Source organism: Lepisosteus platostomus, chromosome 6, assembly GCF_059453375.1.
Source record: "Lepisosteus platostomus isolate fLepPlt1 chromosome 6, fLepPlt1.hap1, whole genome shotgun sequence".
Taxonomy (NCBI): Eukaryota; Metazoa; Chordata; class Actinopteri; order Semionotiformes; family Lepisosteidae; genus Lepisosteus; species Lepisosteus platostomus.
Genome location: NC_142616.1, coordinates 32,275,229 through 32,287,427, shown reverse-complemented (window position 1 = coordinate 32,287,427; position 12,199 = coordinate 32,275,229). Strand labels below are relative to the sequence as shown.

Below are 12,199 nucleotides of genomic sequence, written 5' to 3'. Positions count from 1 at the left end.
GATGTCTTTGTTGATTTTACTTCACACACATCCTTCAGATGTTGTACTGTTTTACAGTATATGGTGGAGATGTATGGCGAGGGTTTTGCAACATCTTATGCCCAACTGGGATTACAAAATTCCAAAGTTCTCTGGCATAATAGGGATTTAAGGAGCTTCTGTTTTGGTTTTCTCATCCATAACAAACAAGATTTCATACTAAATGACCTTTCATATGGATAGCATGAATCTTTTCCACTGGTTGTCAGGTACATCGTGACATAAGATAAGATATACAATTTTTTGCATTAGGAATTTGTCTTTTCCCATACCCCAGCTTGCTCTCCATGAGACACAGAGGGGGAGAGAGAAGCTTGGGGTCAGAGTGCGGGGTCAGCCATTTATACAGCACCCCTGGAGCAGCTGGGGTTAAGGGCCTTGCTCAGGGACCCAACAGAGTAGGATTCCTCTGCTGGCCGTGAGATTTGAACCGGCAACCTTCCAGATCCTTAGTCACTGTGCCACTGCTCTTCCCAATTACCCGAATTACCCAAATATCATCCATCAGAGTCTGCTTCAGTACTATGAGTACACCATAAACTCAGGAAAAGAGAGGTAAAGGTAAATAAGGTAAACGGAAGGCCTAAATCTACTGTATGCATCCATAGCTATTAACTGTGGGATGGGTTCATTGTAACTATGTAGTATATACTGTCTTTAGATGTACTGTGGAGTCATCATTGGTTCTGGTCACACTGGAATGACAAAATCTACCTGAAGAGCAGGACGAAATGAACACTAGGAAAGTGATCAGGAGTTCAAATTGAACCTTTCTGAGATTAGGTTTAATTCTCGAACAAAACTGCCACTCACTGTCCCAGTGCTCATGAGACTCCTGCTACTTGAGTAGGATACTGTCAGAGCCACTAGTGCCTCTTCTGGGCCAAACTACCAAAATATGATATACTGAGCATCAAAAGGCACTATCTGTTAGAAGAGTAAAAATGACAAATATATACTGCTGGAGTACTGTCACACCACAATGAGCCTGCAGGAAGAGGTTCCAGGGCTTGATCATTGTAGTACCATGCAGTCAGGTTGCCCTTATTACCTGTGTAGCTCTAAGACACTTCTGCAGAGACCATCACGTCCCGTCCTTCATTAGCATTGTTCTGCATGTCTCTACCACACTTGCTAATATAGTATCTGTAAGGGTGATCTACACATGATCTTGGTTCATCAGTTCAACAGGACTTGAGTCCACCTGAGATATTGCTCCAATGTAATGATGGCATGAAGGTACTGTTCTCTTGCTAAGTGGAATATATCGCTGAGGAGTGAGTTGGTGCTTATGCAGCAGGCAAAGTCATTCAAGTATATAAAGGCCAGTCAAGAATTATCAATTAGTTCAAAATGACTGCAAATACACTCATTCGATATTCTAAATTGTATACTTTACTTTTCTAAAATCATAAATGCATAAATAGAATGATGGTTTTCTTTTGATGCTCAGTACACTCACAGTGGTCAGATTGTAGTTGTTAAGTCACAATATAAACCCTAGTATACATGTAATATATGCATACTAGTATATAGGTGAGCCCCAGTATAGTATATACAGAGTTCTGTGTGAGTGGGGAGTTGGGGGTGTAGTGTGTTACTAACATCCAGGAATGCTCAGGCACAAACAGCAGTGTAACAAACATGGCAGAAACTGCATTTCATATTACCCTGAGAAGGAAGATTGGGCTTTATATGTGTTTGTACATTAAGTATCAAGCACATGTAACACAAAACAAAAAATGATTTTTTTTCTTGCTCACAGGTAATTGTAAGGAACTAAAAATTAATTTTGTTGTCTCCATGTTTACGCCAGTTTAGAAATTTCATAGAATCAGAATCTTGGTGAAAATGTTAACATGAATTTAGAAAGATTAGATCCATTTCTTGTCACTTAATTCCCACACTCTCCTTGGGGTTTTCCAGTGTATGAATGTGCCGAGTTTTGGCAGGAGTGTCTGCAAGGAGTGGGTGGGTTTTGGATACAAAATCATGGTGACTTCCAGGGGATACAAGGCATCGTGAAGTACAGGATTCATCAGAAGAACAGTATGGCATACTGTTTTATACAGGCCCATTTTGAGTAGTACTTATGCAAGCACACACATCAATTCATCTATCATGGAAGAATAATAGGTTTCATTTCTTTTTCAGTAAAAAAATTTAAAGGTCCATTTTAAACAGATTTTGTTGGTGACAATTCTGTGGTAAAAAAAAAGAAAGGCCGTGTTAAGTGTCTTTAAAAGGCTTCAAGCTGACCAAAAAAGCAGGAATCTGTTTCAATTTATTTAAAACAGGGTAATGCAAATTAGCCTGCAGGCCCTCTGGAACAGGCTTAAAGTCTTGACAGTTTGCTTTGTGCTGCCAATTTTCCTCTCCAGCCTTCCCGAGTAATTGGACTCTCCACTCTTTGGAGTAACCAAATATGACGCCATTGTAATCTCCTACAATTAAGGCAAGAGACAACCAAAAATAGATAAACAAATGCTGCTGGGAAAAACCACAGCTAGCCTTGCAATCTAATTTAGGTCTATATACCGAGAGCCATTCAAATACAATAAAACAATAGAATTTAATGCTTCACGGAATACATTGGATATAGAAACTTAATTTTAAAGGGAAAACTAATGTTTAACTTTTTTTCAGATAAATATGGAAAAGTACATTAAAGAATGAAAAACAACAATGATATTTCAGAAAAAAAACTAATATCTGAACATTATGGCATATACAAAGCAAAGTTAACAAAAATGACCCAGCGTTTAAGAAGATAAAATTAAGTGTAACATATTAGCACAATATTCATGTGAATATTCATTCACAGAGCTGATGGAGAATTTGGAACACCTATCCACTGTACAGGAGTCTGCTTTTATCATTGTCAGAGACCAATAATCTAGAGCAGAGGTGTCCAGTCCTGCTCCTGGAGGGCCAGTGTGTCTGTTATGTTTTTCTTCCAACTCCACTCTTAATGAGCTTAACCAGCTGGTTCCTGGCCCAGTTTAACAGCTTCTCCCAGCTCGTCGGGTGCTGCTGCTTTATAGAGACCTTGGAAACCCACAGAAACATCGTCTCTCCAGGACAAGGACTGGCCTGCTCTGATCTAGAGGCGTCTGTTTGGTGTGACGTACCCTGACCCGGGCCTCTGTAAGGTTCGTCCACACGGCAATCTCCTCCCTGGTGCTCATGTCCGGGTAGCGGTTCCTCTGGAAGGTGGCCTCCAGCTCCTGCAGCTGCTGGCTGGTGAAGTGGGTACGCTGCCTCCGCTGTTTCTTCTTCAGAGAGCCCTCCTCCGCGTTCGACTCATCCGTCTGATTCTGGTGGGACTTCTCCGTGTCTGGCACGCAAGCAAACATCAGTCACAACCAGGGCTCCCAAACCCACACACACACAAAAAAACATGGTTCACGTTCACGGAGTTAGCGATTTCAAGTTTACAAAACAAAGGGTTGTTTTTTCTTCATTTCACTGAAACTGTAAAATATAAAAATATATTTTTGAAAAGGAAATATAGCACTTATATAATGTAGTATATAATATAAAGGTACATAATATAGTATATAATATAACAGTTTATAGTGTAGTATATCTTATAATAGGATATAGCATAGTATGCTATAATGCTTAGTATGCTGTGTGTTCCTGGTCAGGGTTAAGGCAGTCTGCCGGCTGTATTGTAAGCACAGGACTCAAGATAGAACTACATCCTGGACAGAACACCACTCACTGCAGGGCATGAACATAGACGCACACAAGCACACATGGATAATATGCAGACCACGATTACTCTGACATCTAGTACATGTTTGGAAGGTTTGAGAAAACCAGAGCACCCAGCAAAAATCCAAGTGAGCATGAGGGGAACATGCAAACTCCATACTGAGGATCTCCCAGTCCAAACATCAAAACCAGGACTGAAGAACTGTGAAGCAGCAGAACTAACTACCACACCAGCAGATACAGTATTACTACCTGTAACTACTTTTTTTAAGAATAAAAAGTGAAATGTCATCCTCTACTTAAGATTCATTTAATTCACTGCTTTAATTATTCAGGAGCCAAGCGCAAGGTTAAGATTTAACATGAAGGATGTGTGCTTTAATCAAACATAAAGTCATCATTCAATAATGGCTGCTTATATTCAATTATTAATTACAGTTCGGTGTTAATGAAGGGTTCTTAACCTAGTTATGCATAGATAAATTTAATTTATCAAGACAGAGATGTTATTTTCAAAAATGTGATACAGGTCTTAACACAATAGCTTATGGTATGTCAGTCCAAAGTAATATATAGCTTAGGATACATAAGTAGTTTTATCGCATCTGTGTCGCATCTGGAGTTATTTCTGAATTATACAGAAATCGGGAATTTAGCGATGTATGAAATATGGGACATATTCCCTTCGCTTGTCTGAAGCTTTTGTTTTCAACGTTTGAAATGTATCTTATTGTAAGGTACGTCCAGAAACTTTGAGAGGAATTTACATCAATAAGCTGACAAATTCGCCGTCATTAATTTCAGTTCATTTGCCCTCAAAAATAACACTTCACTTCAGACATTTTTTTTGCTCTTCTGTAATTCGCTGGATTGCTAAACTGTTCGTGCTTTTGAATATAGTTTATCTTTATTTTAATGTGTCCTTACTTGTGTCTGTTTCGGAAAGTATGTCTTTTAAATGATTGCTGCTCCCGGGCAGCATATTTATCATTTTAAAATAATGGTATTTAAAAATACAATTTTATGTGTGGTCCCGCATATGCCAACGGTCCCGGAAACGAATGGGTATAAGAACATAAAAAATGTTAGAAATCAGAAGTCACTAAACCCATCTAACCAGTTTGGTTCCTAGTAGCTAACTGATCCACGAACCCCATCCAGACGCCAGGGTATCGGCTTCAACAATTAACTAGATATCTCCTTCCAGACTCACACCCCACAGTGTCAGAAAATGCTTCTTGTTCTCGGTTTTAATTGTGCTTCGCTGTTGATTCTGCAGGACTCCACTGGGTTACAACTGTGTCCGTGCCTTTGTGAAGTTCTAATTAAACTTTTGCTTTGTACTTTTAGTGTGATTATAGTAAGAGTAGTATACAGTAGTACTCAATGATGAACCACCGTAAAGGTCGTAGTTCTTCTAAAATCTTTTTGTATTTAAAAAACAAGTTCAGTGGTGCTCAGTGAAACTTGTCAACATGTATTCATTCTACCTGTCCATTTACAACAATAATTTCTGGTATAGATGTGCACATTATTAACTGTTGCCATTTAAATTAACAAAACGAACATCTTAAATACTCTATAGGCTGCAGCACTCGAATAATAATGCTGTTGTCGCTCATACTGCGCAATTTGACAACACCACATTTTGAGGCAGCTTCAAAGGTCAACATTACAATAAACAAACTAATTTATTACCTTGTATACTTGGTACTCGACTACATTTTCCTTCTGTGAAAATAAACTACATTTCGACGAGCACAATGGTATAATAGTTCCTGTAGGAAGAGCCTACGTGTGTAGAGCAATAATAACAATAACAACCACAACAGACCTTTTTTAAATTGTTGATTTCTTAAAATAAAAACATCTAATCACCATAAACATAAAATGTAGGCCGGTAATAGGATTATTTACACGGGTAAGACCATTTTTGCATACACCTGGTACTAGTCGCTAACTTCAAAGCCTTAACCTTCATGTGGAGACACACGCGCAGGTTATTTTCTTAACAGAAATTATACGAATACCATAATATTTGTATTGAAATAAAATCATTCATTAAAAATTATTTACAAATGAAACTTCTTGTACCTTCAGAAGCCACGTCTCTTGTTGCACTCACAGAGTTACAGAGTCCATTTGGAATTCTGCATGATTCTTCAACCACTGACATTTTTCCCCCAAGAAGAAGGACGAAAATAATCTAATCCCAGATGAACCAAACAAGGTTGCTGCAAACGGCGAAGCCAAATAGTAAATGTTATGTCTGCTAAACTCCTGTCTCTCCGGATCCTAGCTCTGCAAATTGAAGACCCCACAGAAAGAGCTAAATTATTTCGGCACCTAATCCAGGGATCAGCCTTTTGTGACAGGGCAGGTTTGGGACTGTTTGGCAAAGGCTTAGTTCTTTGGGAGCAGTTATAAATGATCAACGTGGTTCAGAAGACTTCATAGCCACCTTTAAAGCCAATAACATTCAAGCCATCATGATGTAAGCCTGTAAACTGACACTGACTTAACCTGGGCATTCTTTAAAGCCTTTTCCCCTTTTTTTCGTATATATAAAATAAAAGTATTTTACATCCTACAAGGGCGCGCACAGGGTGTGAGTTATGCTTGAACACACTGTAATTGCTTAAAGGAAAGATAACCTGTAAATACCGGGAATTGTGTTTTCAAGATAAAGCCAAACGGAGAGATTTTCCTGTGCTCCTGTTAAAACCTGTAAGTATAATTGAAAAGGTCTGGACAATTTTCAAAGGATTAAATGAGTAAAAAGTGCTGCAAATTAGTATCTAAAATACAGCTAAATAGAAACGCACTTATCAGACATTTTTAAAAAATACAGTATAATCAAGTTTCTGAGTTATAAAACAAAGCATTTTTCTTTTCACGTGTGAAAATACTTGACGTCTTCCTCAATGTAAATGAAAAATAAAGTAATGTGAAGTTAAATATTGGGTTTTACACATCATACGAATGTCGTGTGTTTAGTCTAAATGTAAATATTTCATTGTTATAAACATTTTAAAACATAACATGACCGACATCTATGCATCAACGAGAATAAAAAAGCCATTAAAAGTTTCATATCTCGATATTCCCGTCTTCCTAAGTAAACCAGAAGTAAAAACAAAGAAGCATTAAATGATTGTAATTCTAGTTTATATCAATACAGTATGATTGTCTGTTTATTTTGCAAATATGATATATGCAGTTATGCAACACAAAATATTTTGTGTTGGGCGTGGTAAGGTAATTATTTTGTATCTATTGGTGGAACATGGTTTAACAAGATTTTTTTCTTAACGTTCATAACGGCTTTCAACTTAATATGCATTTCATATGTTTTGATTAATTTGTTTCTAATAACGTGCGATAAAAATATGGCAAACTTGAGATTCTTATTTTAATCTAATGACTTTTTCTTCACTTTAAAATTACAGCACTTCACTACGCCAAACATTCGTGGTTTGTTTCCTTAGAAATCAACATAAAGATTTTTTATTAAAAACAAAAAGGCAACTACATTAATCTCCATATGTTATGTGGTTTTATTTTTGCGCATTGATCTTAACTCCTTAATTAAATGTTTTAAGAAAAACAGGAGTCATCTTGATTATTGGCGAGTACACAAGAGGAATCATTGAGGATACAAAATAAACACTGGATATCTGTACCCAGTCAAATCGTTATCAGTATCAGTGTGTGTTGTTATTTTACATTTTCTTGCTTATTCTGAAGTCCTTTACCTGTTTTAAGAATATATTCCTAACTAAAATAACAAAATATTATTTTAGCTTGCCTGGTTCTCTTTTTTTTTAAAAGAGGAATATTTTAAACATGGAGCTATCCATAAACACTTTTGATGTTAAAGAAGTGTTGTTTTTTTATCGGAAGAAAAATAAAACAGTAAGTATAAATGAAACATGATGTGACCGATCACAAATATTTAAATATATACGTTTTTCTACTTATGTCGAAAAGACATAGACTTGTGTATGATAAACTGTATTAAGCACACCACTCAAACTACATTTTAGTTAAGAAGTGCGTATGAAGAGGTTGTAAAATGAATTAGCCCAAGTGGTCTACGTTCAGAACAATCCAAAAATACTTTACTATCATATCATCTAAATGGGATCATCCAAATAAATATTTGCGTGTAAGCTTACATTATCCTTCCCATTACAATAAAATAGCAAAAACCTACATACTGTACAGTATATGGATGTATACATAAGCTAGAGATTGCTATTTTTAAATGTTGCTTGAACAAAAAAAAATATTATGGTAGATGCTAAAGTAAATCACTATCTATGAACAATGTTTATTAATATAACCTTTATTTGAAGAAAACGATATATTTATATTACATTTCGAGAGGTCTGCTATAGAAGCAGGCTGGGTAATCATCTCGATCATGTAGAAGCAGCTTGGTGGAGATGTGACAAGTAGTGTAACCATTCATCGTGTTTCCGTTTTCTTTCTGTGTGTGTGAGAGGATGGGCATGGGAAAGACTTGAGAAGCTTAAAATCTTTAAAAAACTTTAGAAAGGTTTCCGAGAGTAATATTTCATAGGTGTATGGTTAGCTTTAATATATTTGAAGGCTCCACCATGTTCTTCTGTATCTCAACTAACTTCAGTTAAATTATTCTACTTTTGGGAGGTGCAACAATTGTGCCCGGCAGTATGGTATACAGAATATATGTTATAGAATCTAGGGCCTATACCGCTTATAAATCGTTGGAAAATAAGTTTTTTATACATTCTATGGAGAAACCTACAAATGCGAAGTTTTGAATTAATGTATTATATATACATTATAATTACATGGTAAATTATAAAATACATGGTCGACATATGTTCTATTTGGATTTTGTTGTTTTAAGTGCAATATTTGTACTGTTCTACATCGCAAATTAGAGATTATTATTATTATTAGTTGCTGTTGTTGTGTGGTTGTTTTTACTGTTGTTTCTTTTCGTTAGATGTAAAAAAATAAGGTCCCTCCCTTCATGCTACAAAACACTGAACTGTATTATGTGTACCATTCGGCAAGGTATAAATGCTTTATTTTTGGATCAAGGGCGTCACATCTTTAGCTAGATAATGCTTTATTCTAAGTTATATTAACTTCAGAAACCTAAGGATTGTTTCTTATATTTTAATTCATAAAGCAGTCCTACCTTCAGGTTGACACTTACCTGCAGTCACCATAGACAACTGTAAAATAGTTTCCTAAGACGACTTCATTTTTACTGCTCGTCTTGAAAATAACACGTAATAATATTATTACACCGTAACGATAAGTGTAACAATATTTTCAACTAGCAGTAAATATTATACGATAAAGACACGAGAAGAAGCTGCAAAACATACATCACTTACCAATTCATCTCTCCTCTACATACAAGTGGTATCTCTGCATTTCCTAGAAAACTAGATTTGACTTCCTAGCATAGATTTTCTCGGCTCTAGAATTTGTGAAGGCTTGTTAGGAGGTCGATTTACGACCGCAAACTCCGTCGCCAGACTCGGTTGTAATTAAATCTGTATTTATCAACTTACTTCTGCGAGTGCGCCTTGCCGCCCAGGAGAGAAACTCACTGGAGAATAGTACCACATTTGGAATTTTGTTTTCCATACGTAAAAAAAAGACCTTTTCTTAGATTTTTCCCTCCGAATTATTCTTTATTTTCTAATTCAAATGGAAGAATCGAAGTATTTGCACTACTAGTAGTAATCATTTTAGAAAGCGACCTTCACGATGCATGTTCTGAAGGCGAGACAAAGACTCAGATGAGAGACAATAGAGGCTTTTTGTTACAGTTTTGTGATGGTTTAGATTCATTGACTAGTGTGTTTGAAGTTCGTCTATCGACTTCCTACAACTTTTCAGAAAACGTTTGGCATTTATAAAATATCAGATTAAAACCCTATATATCCTATCGTAAACATTGATTGATACAGAATCCCCCCTCTTTCCTGAATCAGTTTTAATTTGGACAACTTCTTCTTAGTGCTAGTTTTTGCAAAGATTTATCCAGGAGAGCCACAGTACATATTCAGGTGTCATCAACAGAATGTGTGTGCTATGTTTAAGGTCCTTAGTGGATTATTTCTGTTCATTTGAGACCTTTAAGTGTAACTTCAAAGCGTCTTCTACCATTAGAGGTCCATACTTGTATATTCGCATACAAAAAAAAATACATGGAGAATATCTTAACTACCTTGGAAACCTTTTCATTGCTTCATAATATTTTGTTTCCGTCCCTCGTTATCATTCTCCGTCGTTTACATTTAATCCCAAATCCAGACAGCTAATGAAACACGCGCATGCATTAATAACTGCACCTTTGTAGTCGGCTTACATTAAATCACGCTTCGGAGGCCTAATTTTGAATCGCCTGATTCTGGATAATGTCATCAGTTTGTCCACATGTTCGCACTATAAATGTTTGCTTTTTCCGTCATCCAGCTTCATCAGTCTCTCAGACAGCTGGAGGTGTGAATTATCTGATGGGACAGGAAAAGGTAACGCTCTTGACTAATGATGTAGACCAATTCTTTGATTCCTGCCTCCATCCAAAACGAACTACACGCAGGTCAAATCCAGTAGGTGCATCTGGATTACCGAGGTGGCAAGGATAGGATTTGCAAGCAATGGTTAAACAGCAGAAATCACTGAAAGAATGATTTAACACATTTTAGGAAACGGGCCAGCGTCTGTGAGCGTTTTCAACCGTTTTGAAAAAGAGAAGGATAGTGTGTAGATCTACTCTGTGTGTGTGTGTGCCTTTCAGCCCAATCCATTGCAAAACAGAACTGCAACGGACATCTCAATTATTTAGGCCTAATTGATGATTAGCAGGATCAGTCTAGCAATCGAGGCGCGATGGAGGAAAGACCACCAAGGAAGCGACCTGAGGTAGCTTTGTGCCTGGTGCACCAAACCTTATATTTTCCTAAAAACATACTGCAGATTTCTATCCCCGGGTTTCACGGAAAAGACATACATTTTTCACTTCACGTCTTGTAGCGGCCTATGTAAAATCAACGCTTTAATGTATTTTACTAAGTAGAGTTGATAGAAAATGCACGTAATTGTGACTTTCTATCAACTCCCCAGTGAGAGTCATGTCCTGGAAAGGGGTTGTAGAGCGAAGTTTGAAAACCCCTGTCCTGAGAGAAATGTGGATTAGGTGGTTACAAGGGGTGCTTCAGTCCAGAAAAGCCGTGATTCAGCCTATCGATGTTTTTTTTTTTAATACGGTTAAGGTCATTTCAGCAAGATTAAGAATGGATTAAATAGAAACTGCTTAACTGTGAATACTGTATTACTATACATTCTTATGAAAGTAGGTAGCCGTGTAGCCTGCAAAGGAACAGGTAAAGGTTTATTCCATGCTGAAAAGAAAAGAATAACAACGTTTCGGCTGGGGAGCCTTCTTGCATGGACTAAACCTTTACTTCTACGTTTAGATTCTTATTCATTTAAATAACCATCACGATGAAGTTAGACAGGAGGGAATGAGTTATGCATCTCTTAATTTTACAAGCCTTTGGTCTGCAATCTGGACGGTAAATCATCTTTCACAAGACAGCCTTTCTTTTTCTTGAGACATTTATTTTTGTTTGCAGTATACATTTTTGTCTGAATGTATCAGTCGTAGCACCTGAAGACGGTTAATTGTGCTTGGCTCACCGCCTTTCTTATCCCATTAGTTTTGAGAACTCTTTCGCTCACCTAGAAACTGAATATCTCTCAAACCTTCACATAAAATCTCTCTACAACTTGACCGGATTTAATTACTAATTGTTTTAAATATTAGGGACATACAAAATAATTTATATTTCCCCTAATATTGAACCGTAAACTGAAGCACAGTGGCTACACACTTATTAAATGTGATAAAAATAAATGTAACCAAAAAAACCTACTGTTGTCTTTGGTATGGTTGTTACTTTTTTTCTCTAATGGAACAATTCAGTTGTACAGTGCTTTTCCAAGTGTTTTGTTTAAATACAAGATGTGAACTGACCACTGTTTTCTTGGCCTTTGCATCCCGGATCGTGTTGAGGGGTTCCGGAGTCCGAGAGCGACAGCGCCGGGCTGCGAGCCTCGCTGTCAGTCAGAAGGTTAAAATCCATAACCGGCGCCACCAATTTCTGTAAACGGCAATGCGGGACACATCAGTACAGACCCCAGCACATGCGAGAAGGAACTGGCACAAAACAGAATTTTAACCTGAGGTCAACTAAGTTTTTTGGAGGGGATCTTAACGGTAAGGATGGTTGGCAATCAAAATTCCTGATGCCTTCAGACAACAGCACACAAATGCAGTCCCCAAAGGCTACAGTCAGTTTTATAGGTATCTACAAATCATCATCTGTTTAACTTGGACCAATTAAGCAAATGCGTTGGTGAGCTA

General features: G+C 37.1%; 1 protein-coding gene across 2 annotated transcripts in view; it reads right to left on the bottom strand.

Moving 5' to 3' along the window:
• pitx3 (paired-like homeodomain 3) overlaps positions 1–12,199 on the bottom strand; it is a 40,269-nt gene that overhangs the window by 9,649 nt on the left and 18,421 nt on the right. Inside the window, exons 2-3 of one of the 2 annotated variants that reach the window (XM_088635448.1) lie at positions 11,810–11,936; positions 3,171–3,376 (exon numbers count right to left, since the gene is read on the bottom strand). In XM_088635448.1, the coding sequence (XP_088491574.1) occupies positions 3,171–3,376; positions 11,810–11,918 (315 nt within the window). In that variant the 5' untranslated portion in view covers positions 11,919–11,936. Of the gene's footprint in view, positions 1–3,170; positions 3,377–5,853; positions 6,157–11,809; positions 11,937–12,199 lie in introns of those variants that run through there. The other variant, XM_088635449.1, reaches the window with a different exon arrangement.